General features: G+C 44.5%; 1 protein-coding gene across 1 annotated transcript in view; it reads left to right on the top strand.

The window, feature by feature from the left end:
* LOC137313366 (NACHT, LRR and PYD domains-containing protein 3-like) overlaps positions 1-14,337 on the top strand; it is a 54,226-nt gene extending 39,889 nt beyond the window's left edge. The window contains 7 exon segments of the mRNA XM_067979492.1: positions 11,480-11,566; positions 11,740-11,910; positions 12,092-12,262; positions 12,758-12,810; positions 12,813-12,927; positions 13,151-13,318; positions 14,250-14,337. Coding sequence (XP_067835593.1) covers positions 11,480-11,566; positions 11,740-11,910; positions 12,092-12,262; positions 12,758-12,810; positions 12,813-12,927; positions 13,151-13,318; positions 14,250-14,337 — 853 coding nt within the window.
* The last annotated feature ends 500 nt before the right edge of the window (positions 14,338-14,837 follow it).

Raw genomic sequence — 14,837 nt, forward strand, 5'->3', positions numbered from 1 at the left:
TGAAATAGATTTAGGGGACAAAGTCACCAACTGAGGGAAGAGAAAAGGGAAGAAAATACATACAACAAACCAGTTCATGCACAGCTACATATACACAATGCATGAATATATATTAAGCGCTGGAAAAGCTTGTTTGAACCTATAGATTTTAGTAAATTGAAGGAAAGTAATCATTGCCGCTTTATGGTCCACTAAACTTAATGTGGTTGGATGTCTGTCTGGTTTTAGATATGAATGGAAACTGTATCCAAGCAGAAAATGATCTTCCAGCTTAATAATGCAAAGGAAAACCAATTGCTCCGGTTTTAGATACTCTACATTTATATTTTGAAGATTTATGACTATTTCCATTCAGCCTCTTCAGGATTTGAATAACTTTTTATGATAACAGTAGATTTGAAAGTAAAATTAAAATGACTACCTGTTTAATTTGAAATGTCAATTCATATGTCACTGAAATGCCTCTTCATAGATGATATTTATTTCAGTTAATGCCATCTTACACCTGTATGGTGTTTCGGGCCATTTTTCCACTTTACAGGCACTGGACAAATGCAAGTAGTTGTTATCTTGCATCTTCCAAGGATTGGGACTGATGTCGTTTGACTTCCGAATGGGTTTCTCATCTGGAGTGTGAAATGTTAATATTCCATATTAAATAAGATATTGCAGGGGTGCAGGAACAGACACACCTGGGGGTATATGTGCATAAATCTTTAAAGATTAAAAAAGCATACGGGTTCCTGGGCTTTATAAATAGAGTACAAAAGCAAGGAAGCTATGTTGAACCTTTACAAAACACTGGTTCGGCCACAAATGGAGTATTGTGTCCAATTCTGGGCCCTGCACTTTAGGAAGAATGTGAAGGCCTTGGAAAGGGAGCAGAAAAGATTTACTAGAATGGTTCCAGGGATGAGAACTTCAGTTACGTAGATAGACTTCAGAAGCTGGTGGTGTTCTCCTTATAGCAGAGAAGGTTGAAAGGAAATTTGTTAGATGTGTTCAAAACATGAAGGACCAGGGAGAGGTTAGACAGACTGGGACTTTTTTCCCTGGAGAGTAGGAGGTTAAGGGGTGATCTTATAGAAGTCTATAAAATAATGAGGGGCATAGATAAGGTCGATAGTCAAAATCTTTTCCCAAAGGTAGGGGAGTCTATAAAGAGGGGGCATAGATTTAAGGTGAGAGGGGAGAGATACAAAAGGGTCCAGAGGGGCAATTTTTTCACTCAAAGGGTGGTGAGTGTCTGGAACGAGCTGCCAGAGGCAGTAGTAGAGGCGGGTACAATTTTGTCTTTTAAAAAACATTTGGACAGTTACATGGGTAAGATGGGTATAGAGGGATATGGGCCAAGTGCAGGAAATTGGGACTAGCTTAGTGGTATAAACTGGGCGACATGGACATGTTGGGCCGAAGGGCCTGTTTCCATGTTGTAACTTCTATGATTCTATGATTCTATGATCTAGATAAAATAAATAAAGAGAAACTGTTCCCATTGGCGGAAGGGTCGAGAACCAGAGGACACCGATTTAAGGTGATTGGCAAAATGTGCTGCCTGAAAGTATGGTGGAAGCAGATTCAATCATGGCTTTCAAAAAGGAATTGGATAAATACTTGAAGGGAAAAAATTGCAGGGGAATGGGACTAACAGGATTGCTCTTACAAACAGCCGGCACGGGCTCGATGGGCTGAATGACCTCCTTCTGTGCTGTAACCATTCTATGATTCGATGGAGTATGAAATGGGATTTAGTTCTCGTGCTCGAAACCCTTCAGCTCTTTCTTTTATTTCACTAATTTAACAATTAGATTGAGTGGGTATTTCACCGCGTTCTTCAGCTCCTCTCTGAATTTAGTCTGGGTCAGGACATAAATACACGTGTTTGTGCAGGAACTGAGGAGCAGCAACATCATTGCTGTCTGTTGTGAGAGAAAACCAGGCTCAGAGTCGGAGTAATAATACCGATTGTCTGCAATTCGCAGATAAATGTAAAATACAACCTGTGTCAGCCACAACAGTATAAAACTGCCCGATATACTAAATAGTAAAATTATGGATTTCTTTCGGTTCTCCATCTCTGGATCACTCTGGTTCTCTCCATTGCTGCGGCCCCGGAGTCCCCTGCGGACTCGACTGGACACTAAAATACACCTGACTGTCAGAACATTGAGCAGCAAAATCAGACAGAACGGGACACAAGGGGTTAAAATGAGGTGAAACATGTCAAATGCGGCCCATGCGGGGGAAGTACGGAAGCTCGGTTTAGTCTCACAAAACCAGGGAACATCATCAATTATATCGTAAGGTTCATACATAAAGTACCAGGGAACATTCACCAAACAGCCCAGCACACTCACTGTTCCCAGAACCACAGCCGCCGTTCTCTCGGTGCAATATTTAGTTTTCAGCTTCTCACAACAAATGGCCGCAAATCGATCAAAGGTGAAAGCGACTGTGAGCCAGACAGAAACATCCGTGGCTGCATTACTCAAGGAGGCAATAAAACTACACACGGGAGTTATGAGCAGGAATGAACCTGGGAAATAAATCGCACCAATCCAATTCAATATCACACCAATGATAACGACCATGAGATCGGCCACTGCCATTCCCACCAGGTAGCGACTGATACATTTGGAGAGACCGCACTTTCCTCGGGACAGGATCACAATCGCCACCAAGTTAACTGTAAGAGAGAGAAAAGGAAGCAGATAAATTATTGATCAGACCTGGAGCCAAAGCAACGGTTTGAGAGGATCTGAGGTGAAATTTCCAGCTTTGTTGCTGCATCGAAGGGTGGAAAGTGATTGATTGACCTGGGCAGCGCTTTCGGGCACAATGATCAATAATGAATTGGGAGATGGATACAGAAAGTGAATAAAGTGAGCACTGGATCCAGTGGAAGGACTGAGTGAGGGCACAGTGCCGGTGGGGAAGGGAGAAGGGGTTTTACACACCGGGAATCCAGTGGATTAAAGCCGGATTTGGGCTCCAGACGGATGGGGAAAGAGAGGGAAGTGTCGGGAAGGTGAGGGGACAGGGGGAGGTGCAGCTGGTTTGTTGCTCTGGGTTAAGTGAGCCGACAGGGACTGGCACTAAACGGGAAAGTCAGCTGGAGACCGAGCCAGTGAGTGAGATTGGGAGGGAGACAGAGGATTCAATGCAGTGGGAGGGGAGGGTGGGATTCACAGGGAGAGATTGCTGCAGAGTGTTAGAGGAAATCTTATCTATCGGTCCCACTTGCACAATCCAACTAATGCATTCAACAGTTCCTTTCTGTGGTTATTGGTGTCAGGGAACCTGTGTTGGATATTAATTATATCAAACTTGTTGTTTATTGAATTCAGCTGAGCTTTAAAATCACAGCATCCTCATAATTCATCACAATCAATAAATTACTGATTCTATTCTTGAAGTAAATTTCAATTATATTTAGTGCTAAGTTTGGAAAACAAGGAACATTCATAAAAACAGACTGAGTACCTGACAGGGATATAAACATGAGGAGCACTTCATAATAACACCTTCAAATCACATTTTCTATATTTAATTGTACTGGAAGTTTCAGCAGTTCATTCTGATGAATTATTCACACCACAGCCTCTCGCTTTCCCTCTCAGTCGCCCTCTCTATCACTCACTCTACTCTCTTTCTCAAGTCCATTTTCATATCCGATTAAATCCTATCATCCTGTGCCTGCATTCTGTTCACCAGTCCCGTGTTCCACCGATCCTATTCTCAGTGTCGGTTTGTTAAATAGTGAAGCCTCTGTGGAATAGTTTAATGTTTCTAGAGATCATCCGATTGTCCACTTGTTCACCTACACTGTTCACTTCATCTGCCAATCATGGAATAAACAGAATCGAAATCCTCTCCCAGGCAGATCTCACAATAATTGAGATTCCTTCTCCTGTAATTATAAAGTAAAGTCATATTTGGCGGGATTGTTCAATTAACAAAACGCCAAAATCACACTGTTAATGTACAGATACACTGATGGGCTCCTGATTCCAACAGATACGGTGCAAATTGAGACAACATAACATCAAAACATTTCATTTTACAGTGAAGTCCAGTGACAGTCAGTGAATTCATCCACAGTGAAGCAGAGAAGGAGATGTGAAAGAGTCAGCAGCAAACTCAGTTCAGTAACCAGACATCTGAAGCGGCGTCAGATACTCACATAATAAAATAATATTTCATAACAGTGATAATCAATAAATACATTTAAATCTCAGTTAAACTGAAGCATGTTATTAGGAAGGGAGGACACTGCACTGCCCCTTTTTAACACTGAGACCGTGATACAATCACTGAAAACACATTGATGAAAACATATTCCAGGACAGGTTCGTTCCACAACATGAGACTGTTAACAGCTCCTGATGGTCTGATACCAGCTCTTAGCCCAGACACCTGATTCCAATACATTCCATACAGAGAATAATCCAATAACAATGCCAGCTTTGTATATACAAAGTCATTACAGATCTAATGTAATTCCGACAATATCGAAAGTTTGGAAGTTAAAGTGATACAATTAGTCAACAATACATTCAGTACAGAGAATAATCCATTAACAATGCCAGGGTTGGATATAAAAGGGTCATTATGGATATAATGCAGCTCCGACAAGCCCGAAAGAGCAGAGACTTAAAATATTCCATCATTCAACCGATAGAACAGACCAGGTGACTGTGTTAAATGCGCTAGGAGAAAAAAAATCATACACCAAGTAGAGCAGCAGATTCAACACTGATTTACACCATTAACAGCTGAGATATCGGCTTACCTGGAACTCCAATTGCTGCAAGAACAGGATAATAAATGTCTTGTATCTGAAATATTACTGGATAATCCATTTCTTTGAGAAGCAGTGACTTCTGTTGACCAGGAAAGCACAACTCCGTCAGGCACTCTGAGCTGCTCCATTCCAACAAGCCCTGATTTATACAGGGGATAATTCTCCACTGACACGGTTATACCCCTGACCATTGCTATTAGTTACAGTCACTTTAACAAACACATTATATCAGCAGCTTTGACTCCGATGTAAATAATGTGGTGAATAAAACACAAACACCTCAAAGTCCAGGACATTATCTTAATCAGACCTCTCTCAGGAATAAAGTTTATATCTGTTCTCAAACGGGACTGATCCGACAATAATAAACGGCTTCATTTACGGTTTTTATATAATTGTATTGTCCATGGTCAGTGCTGGCGATTCATTTATGAATGTTACCGAATCTCCGCAGTGTAGTCTGAATCCAGGGACACAAGCAGGCCCGTTTCACTCTGTTCCTGCAGTTTCCCAGTTAAAATAGGAATATTGAGTCACTGCCACGAGGACAGTTAAAGGGCAGGTTGAGGATTGCAGCCCAGAAATGACTGTGGGTGATATTTGGGGACGGACACTGAACGTGTCCCATTGACATTCCTCTCTCCGCCATTTTACGGCAGAAGTTTACCCGTTTATTCTACATTGGTTCGCGGCTCCAGTAAAATTGGCCACGTGTAACACCGAGCTGAGCTCATTCCTCAAATTGACCTCCATCACAAAGGCCCCGTGATTCCCTCACACGCTCTGTTCCTTCCTCAGCACATCGCCATTGAAACCCTCATCAATGCCTCTGTCCACTCCAGACTCCATTCCTCCAATGCACTCCTGACAGGCCACCCAACCTCCACCTTCCATAAAAGTGAGCTCGTCCAAAACGTTGTTGTCCAACCAGCACCAGGTCCTGCTCGGCCTCACTGACCCTCACTGGCTCCCAGTTACATATCCGTTAAATTTTAAATTCTCATCCTTGAGTTAAAAACCCTCCCCATCTCCATACCTACAGACAACCCACCCGTCACCTCTTCATTCATCGGACACTGGCCTCTTTTGCTGGGACTACCCTCGCTTGGTTCCACTCACCTCTCTGATCACAGCCAGGAGAAGTTTCTCTTCCCACCCTATCACCGTTATCTCTGATGTTTCGAAAGGTTCAATCCTTGGCTCCCTCCTCTTCCTTATCTACATGCTGCCCTTTGGAGACACAGTCCACAGACATGGACCAGCTTTCAGATGGACGCTGACAAAACCACCGCCTCTCTTGACCCTTCCAATGTCTTTGTGATGTCAGACCCACTTTCTGTTTTAGATGACCCACCATTTCCTCCAGTTAAAAATTGGGAAGTCATGATATTTGGCCACAAAATTGGCACATCCTTGCCAGGGATGCCATCCACACCCTTGGCTTTTTGATTGGTGAGCGGCTCACCAATCACCAAAATCCTTACTGACCTGCATTGGATTCCATTCTCCTCAGCCTGTAGTTTATTTTTATTCTTTCTTACACTTAATATCATCAGGGCCTCACCCCTCCCTACCTCTGTAACCTCCTCCAGTCCGACAGCCCCTCGGGAACACTCTACTCCTCCACCTCTGATCGCTTGTGCATCCGCAGTCCATTTGTCCTACTTTTGACAACCGTGCCTTCAGCCATATCCACGCGACTCAATGATCTCCCGAAGCCCCTCCATCTCCCTCTCCTCCTTTCAGGTGTCAGATGTGGATCATTGGTAGCAGTCTCATCTGTGAGTTAGAAGGCTGTGCATTGAAATCCAATTCCAGAAACTTGAACACATAATCCATGCAGACACTGAAATGCAAGTGAGGGTGCACTGTATTTACGGAGGGTCAGTACTGAAGAAGCACTGTACTGTCGGATGGTCAGTACTGTGGGAGTGCGACACTGACGGAGGGTCAGGATGGAGGGAGGGTTGCGCTGTCGGAGAGTCAGTACTGAGGAAGTGCTGCACTGTCGGAGGGCCAGTACTGAGGGACTCTCAATCTGTTGAATGGTCAGTGCTGCGGGAGTGCAGTACTGTTGGAGGGGCAGTACTGTGGCAGTCCTGTACTGTCGGAGGTTCCGACAATAGGATACATTAAATCGTGGACCCATCTACCCTCTCAGGGAGATGTAAAAGATCCCACAGCAATATTCGAAAAAGTGCAGGGGAGTTCTTTCCGGTGTCCTGGCAAATATTTATCCCTCAGGCAACATTACTAAGGCCTATTTCCTGGCCATTTATCGCATTGCAGTGAGTGGGATCTTGCTGTGTGCAAATTGGCTGTCACCTTTCCTACATTACCACAGTGACTACACTTCACAATGTACTTTATTGACTGTTTTGGGAGGTCCTGAGGCCTTGAAAGGCGCGATATAAAGGCAAGTTCTTTCCTTCTTTCAGGCCTTCCATGAAAACTATTTCTTGCTTCAAGCTTTTGTCATCCCTCCTAATATCTCCTTCTTTGGTCGGGGATCCATTTTTATCCTTCAGACTTCGAAATTCTACTCTTGAAAACCCATATTATCCCCTCCGACTCTCCATTTACTTCTTCTCCTTTTACACCATCCTTAAGCCCACTCTTTGACCAAGGTTTTCACCAGTCCTCCTGATATCTTCTTACTCCATTTACTTCTCAGTGAATCCCCTTGGGAATGTTTATTACGTTAAAGGCGGTCTGCGAATTATTCTTTATTATTTATTCGTTCATGGAATGAGGGCGTCGCTGGCGAGGCCAGCATTTATGGTCCATCCATAATTGCCCTTGAGAAGGTGGTGGTGAGCCGCTTTCTTCAACCGCTGCAGTCCGTGTGGTGAAGGTTTCCCCACAGTGCTATTAGGAAGGGAGTTCCAGGATTTTGACCCAGCGACGATGAAGGAACGACGATATATTTCCAAGTCGGGATGGTGTGTGACTTGGAGGGGAACGTGCAGTTGGATGTGTTCCCGTGTGCATGCTGCCCTTGTCCTTCTAGGTGGTAGAGGTCGTGGGTTTGGGAGGTGCTGTCGAAGAAGCCTTGGCGAGTTGCTGCAGTGCATTCTGTAACTGGTACACACTGCAGCCACTGTGCGCCGTTGGTGGAGGGAGTTAATGTTTACGGTGGTGGATGGGATGCCAATCAAGCGGGCTGCTTTGTCCTGAATGGTGCCGAGCGACTTGAGCGTTGTTGGAGCTGCACTCATCCAAGCAAGTGGAGAGTATTCCATCACACACCTGACTTGTGCCTTGTAGACGGTGGAAAAGGCTTTGGGGAGTCAGGAGGTGAGTCACTCGCCGCAGAATACCCAGCCTCTGACCTGATCTTGTAGCCACAGTATTTATGTGGCTGGTCCAGTTAAGTTTCTGTTCAATGGTGACCCTCAGGATGCTAGTGGTGGGGAATTCGGCGATGCTGATGCCGTTGAATGTCATGGGGAGGTGGTTAGACCCTCTCTTGCTGGAGATTGTCATTGCATGGCATTTGTTTGGCGCGAGTGTTACTTGCCACTTATGAGCCCAAGCCTGGATTTTGTCCAGGTCTTGCTACATGCAGACACGGACTGCTTCATTATCTGAGGGGTTGCGAATGGAACTGAACACTGTGCAATCATCAGGGAACATACCCATTTGACCTTATGATGGACGGAAGGTCATTGATGAAGCAGCTGAAGATGGTTGGGCCTCGGACACTGCCCTGAGGACCTCCTGAAGCAATGTCCTGGGGCTGAGATGATTGGCCTCCAACAACCACTACCATCTTCCTTTGTGCGAGGGATGAATCCAGCCACTGCAGAACTTTCCCCTGATTCCCATTGACTTCAATTTTACTAGGGCTCCTTGGTGCCACACTTGGTCAAACGCTGCCTTAATGTTAAAGGCAGTCACTCTCACCTCACCTTTGGAATTCAACTCTTTTGTCGACATTTGGACTAAGGCTGTAATGAGGTCTGGAGCTGAGTGGTCCTGGCGGAACCCAACCTGGGCATTGGTGAGTCAGTGCCGCTTGAAAGCACTGTCGACGACACCTTCCATCACTTTTCTGATGATTGAGAGTAGGCTGATGGGGCGGCAATTGGCCGGATTGGATTTGTCGTATTTTTTTGTGGACAGGACATACTTGGGCAATTTTTTCACATTGTCGGGGAGATGCTGGTGTTGTAGCTGTACTGGAACAGTTTGGCTAGAGGCGCAGCTAGTTCTGGAGCACAAGTCTTCAGCACGACAGCCGGGATATTGTCGGGGCCCATTGCCTTTGTTGTATCCGGTACACTCATCCGTTTCTTGGTATCACGTGGAGTGAATGGAATTGGCTGAAGACTGGCTTCTGTGACGGTGGGGATATCAGGAGTAGGCCGAGATGGATCACCCACTCGGCACTTCTGGCTGAAGATGGTTGCAAACGTTTAAGCCTTGTCTTTTGCATTCACGTGCTGGACTCTGCCATCATTGAGGATGGGGATGTTTGCAGAGCCTCCTCCTCCTGTTATTTTTTTAATTGTTCACCACCATTGACGACTGGATGTGGCAGGACTGCAGAGCTTTGATCCAATTGGTTGGTTGTGGAATCGCTTAGCTCTGTCTGTAGCATGTTTCTTCCGCTGTTTAGCATGCATGTAGTCCTGAGTTGCAGCTTCACCAGGTTGGCACCTCATTTTTAGGTACGCTTGGTGCTGCACCTGGCATGCTCTTCAACACTCCTCATTGAACCAGGGTTGATCCCCTGGCTTGTTGGTAATTGTAGAGTGAGGAATATGCTGGGCCATGAGGTTTCAGATTGTGCTGAAATACAATTCCGCTGCTGCTGATGGCCCACAGCGCCTCATGGATGCCCAGTTTTGAGCTGCTGGATCTGTCCTGAATCTATCCCATTTAGCACTGCAGCAGTGCCAAACAACACGTTAGATGGTGTCTTCAGTCTGAAGGCGGGACTTCATTTCCATAAGGACTGTGCGGTGGTCACTCCTACCAATACTGTCATGGGCAGATGCATCTGCGACAGGTAGATTGGTGAGGACGAGGTCAAGCAGGTTTTTCCTCTGTTTTGGTTCTCTCACCACCTGCCACCGGCTCAGTCTGGCAGCTATGTCATTCCGGACTCGGCCAGCTCGGTCAGTCGTGGTGCTACCGAGCCACTCTTGGTGAAGTACATTGAAGTCCTCCACCCAGAATGAAGACTGTGCCCTTGCTACCATCAGTGCTTCCTCAAACTATCGAGAAGCAGATTCAACACAAATATGAGAAATGATAAGAGGATCGGTAAATCCCTGAGGACTGGAGAATCTAAAATGGATGCTTGTGAACAAGTTGGGATTTTACAGTCTTGATCGGATCAGTAAATACAGGTCACTGAAAGAGTTTGATAATTTAATTGCAATAAATGATATTTGTTGCTGTTTTTCTCACTGCCTGAGATACGTCCATTGAAGAGGCTCCTTCTCACTGTGACTTACACGTAGACCGACACTAACTGCAGCAGTCTGTGTGTTGGATCATCCCACCCTCTTACCGAGGTGTGGGGGCAAGTAACATTCACCGGACTGTCAACATGTGTAGGAGAGGGGAGCAGAAACACCAAACATTCAGTAACAAAGAGGAAAACACAGCTTTCGGGCGGACAACCGCCAGTGGGCGAGCTGAGCTTTCCCCGCAGGACGTCGGTCCGTTATCTTAACTCATCAATGACACAGCCCTTCACACCAGCTCTTCACCCAGCTGGCAGCTCTCGTGCCTCTGAGTCAGAAGGTCGTGGATTCACGCCCCTCGCTCACTAATCGAGGCCGACACTTCAGTGGGATTTGGGAACGAAAATCTGCCCGTAAAAAGTTTCCAATCTAACGGCTTGCCTGGTATTAGCCCAGGAGTACAGACACACACCGGCCAGCGGTGGGGCCTCACACACAGCGGTTGACTCCTGGGTCAATCAGGGGGCAGTGTACCTGGGAATTTCCCATTATCTGCCCCCTGTGTGTGAGGCCCCGCTCGGGGAGGGAACTTCTGAAAATTCCCCAAAAACTGTCGGGACCGTTGCACCTGAAATAAATGTGGGGCCGGTTTAATGGGAATAAAGTGAGAGACTCCCCTCCCCTATCAACTAGGAGTACAGGGACATTGAAAAATTGTAACAGGACAGAATAAACTCTACTTGTTACATGAAATCCTGCGGCATGGATTTTACACCAGCAGTTAGCGCCGTTTCACAATATAACTCACCCCGAGATATTATACAGATTAACATAATACTAATACAATATTGCATAAAGCACAGGTAATCACTGCTTTATCAATTAATTCGGGAAAAATCGCCCCATTCCAATAAAATCCGGGATTTAAGAAGTAGCAGAAATGAGACAAGTTTCCCCAAACATGACGGGACCGGTCACTGACCTCCAGCAGGGTAATTCTGATCATCAGGGAATGAGACCGGACTGATGGACATTTAAAGGCTTCACACAGACAGCACTTTATTTAATAAATACATTTACTGACAGTCCCTGAATATATGGGGAGTTGGACAGAGTGAGATTCATTGTCAGTGACAGGGAAATCTGGTTATTTATTTGCTAAAGATTTTTCAGTGTTTCCTGTAATATCAGAGAGAAATTGTGTCAGATCGGGGATTGGATTCAGTTTGTTTCTCACTCTCTGTCTGTTTGTGTTTAGACTGGGGAGCAATAAACTGGGAGATTCAGGAGTGAAACTACTGTCTGCGGCTCTGAGGAACCCGGACTGTAAAATACAGAAACTGCAGTAAGTATCAGACTGTGTGAGATTGTGTTTATAATAACTGGATGCCGAACACTGTACATTAATGTCAGTATAAGTAATAATAATACAAATAAATACTGGGAATTTTCTCTGATTCCTGTTATCTCTGCTCCTCTCTGTCTCTCTCTCGCTCTCGCTCTCTCTCTGATCTCCAGGTTCTGCGATAACGATCTCACAGATTCTTGTACCAAGAATCTGTCCTCCGCACTCAGTACAAACCGGTCACTGACGGTTCTGGACCTGAGTAATAATAAACTGGGAGATTCAGGAGTGAAACTACTGTCTGCGGCTCTGAGGAACCCGGACTGTAAAATAAAGACACTGGAGTAAGTATCAGACTATGTGAGATTGTGTATATAATAACTGGATGTCTGACACTGTATATTATTATTAGTGTCAGTCGTAGTGTTATTAATAAACACTGCATAATTATCAGTAATAGTGTTATCAATAAACACTGGGGATTTACACTGATTCCTGTTATTTCTCTCTCTCTCTGATCCCCAGAAAATGGGATATCGGTCTCACAGATTCTTGTATTGAGGATCTCGTCTCCGCCCTCAGTACAAACCGGTCACTGACAGATCTGAACCTGAGTAATAATAAACTGGGAGATTCAGGAGTGAAACTGCTGTCTGTGGCTCTGAGGAACCCGGACTGTAAAATACAGAAACTGTGGTAAGAATCAGACTGTGTGAGATTGTGTTTATAATAACTGGATGAATAACACTATTAATAAACACTGTGCATTATTATTAGTTTCAGTAATAGTGTTATTAATAAACACTGTACATTATTATTAGTATCAGTAATCATGTTACTATTAAACACTGTACATTATTAGTATCAGTAATAGTGTTATTAATAAACACTGTACATTATTATTAGTATCAGTAATCGTGTTACTATTAAACACTGTACATTATTAGTATCAGTAATAGTGTTATTAATAAACAATGTACATTATTATTAGTATCAGTAATCGTGTTACTATTAAACACTGTACATTATTAGTTTCAGTAATAGTGTTACTAATGTACAATGTTTATTAATATCAGTAATAGTGTTATTAATAAACACTGTACATTATTATTAATATCAGTAATCATCTTACGAATTAATACTGGGGATTTACCCTGATTCCTGTTATTTCTCTCTCTATCTGATCCCCAGTCTGGATGATGTCGGTCTCACATATTCTTGTACCGAGGATCTCTCCTCCGCTCTCATGCAAACCGGTCGCTGACGGATCTGAATCTGAGTGATCATAAACTGGGAGATTCAGGAGTGAAACTACTGTCTGCGGCTCTGAGGAACCCGGACTGTAAAATACAGGAACTGGGGTAAGTACCAGACTGTGTGAGATTGTGTTTATAATAACTGGATGCTGAACACGGTACATTATTATTAGTATGAGTAATAGTGCTATTAATAAACACTGAACATTATTAGTATAGGTAATAGTGTTATTAATAATGTAGTGTTTATTAATATAGGGAAGGGTGTTATTAATAAACACTGGGCATTTACCCTGATTCCTGTTATTTCTCTCTCTCTGATCTCCAGTCTGTACAATGTCGGTCTCACAGATTCTTGTACCGATGATCTCGTCTCCTCTCTCAGGACAAACCGGTCACTGACGGGTCTGTCCCTGGGATCAAACTCCTTCACATACCGATCTGTCCCCGCTCTCCGCTCCCTCATACTGACCTGCAGGAATCTGAAGTGGATCCGGTGAGTGTTCGAAACATAGAAAATAGGAGCAAGAGTCGGCCATTTGGCCCGTCGAGCCTGCTGCGCCATTCAATATGAACATGGCTGATCCTCTATCTCAATTCCATATTCCCGCTCTCTCCCCATACCTCTTGATGCCTTTTGTTTCTAGAAATCTATCTAGTTCCTTCTTAAACATATTCAGTTACTTGGCATCCACAGCTTTTTGTGGTACAGAATTTCACAGGTTCACCACCCTCTGAGTGAAGAAATTTCTCCTCATCTCAGTCCTAAATGTCCTACCCCATATCCTGAGACGGTGATCTTTCGTTCTGGACCCCCCAGCCAGAGGAAACATCCTCCCTGCATCCAGTCTGCCTAGCCTTATCAGAATTTTATATGTTTCAATGAGATCCCCTCTCATTCTTCTAAACTCGAGTGAATACAGGCCGAGTCGACCAAAGCTCTCCTCATACGACAGTCCTGCCATCCCAGGAATCAGTCTGGTGAACCTTCGCTGCACTCCCCCTTTGCCAAGTATATCATTTCTTAGGTAAGGAGTCCAAAATTGGACATAATACTCCAGGTGTGGTCTCACCAAGGCCCTGCAAACTGCAGTGAGACATCCTTGCTCCTGTACTCAAATCGTCTTGCAATGAAGGCCAACACACCATTTGCCTTCCTAACAGCATGCTGCACCTGCATGTTTGCTTTCAGTGACTGGTGTACAAGGACATCCAGGTCCCTTTTACATCAACATTCCTCAACCTATCATCATATAAATAATACTGTGTAAATGTTTAATGTTCTAAATAAAATATCAAAGGGTTTCATTGCCTTTTATGGATAATATTTGTCTGTAATTATTATTGAAATATTAACCCCAGTCTCCCTGTTATTCACACTGTTGTTCAATCTGTTTATTTCCTGTTTAATCTTTAATCTGTTTCAGGCTGGGGGAGAATCAGTTCAGTTCAAACGGAAAGAATCAACTGAAGTCATTGCAGGGAACGAGACCCGGACTGAATGTGGAAGTGTGAACATTTCAATTTATAACCATTCCTGGTCTCATTATATGAACATTTCAATTTATAACCATTCCTGGTTTCATTATATGAACATTTCAATTTATAACCATTCCTGGTCTCATTATATGAACATTTCAATTTTTAACCATTCCTGGTCTCATTATATGAACATTTTTGGCCGATTCTGTGTCCCTCCCCTTTTACCGGCCGCGCTCCAGGTTTAAATCCGAACGCCCCTTCAACGGTTTCTCGCTCGAGCTGAGCGAGCGTCGTCTCCCGTTGTGACGTCAGAGGCCCAGCGACAGGGTCACGAGACTCAGTCACCCGGTCCCACAGCGCTGATTCTGCCGGATATCCGGGGCTGGATGGTCCCCAATGGGGCACTGGGTCAATGTACAGACAGGAAGGGCCCAGGGTGGGGCTCAGTCTGGGCTGCAGTGGGACACTGGGTCAATGTACAGACAGGAAGGGCCCAGGGTGGGGCTCAGTCTGGGCTGGAGTGGGACACTGGG

The sequence above is a fragment of the Heptranchias perlo genome, unplaced genomic scaffold, assembly GCF_035084215.1.
Source record: "Heptranchias perlo isolate sHepPer1 unplaced genomic scaffold, sHepPer1.hap1 HAP1_SCAFFOLD_47, whole genome shotgun sequence".
NCBI classification, from domain to species: Eukaryota; Metazoa; Chordata; class Chondrichthyes; order Hexanchiformes; family Hexanchidae; genus Heptranchias; species Heptranchias perlo.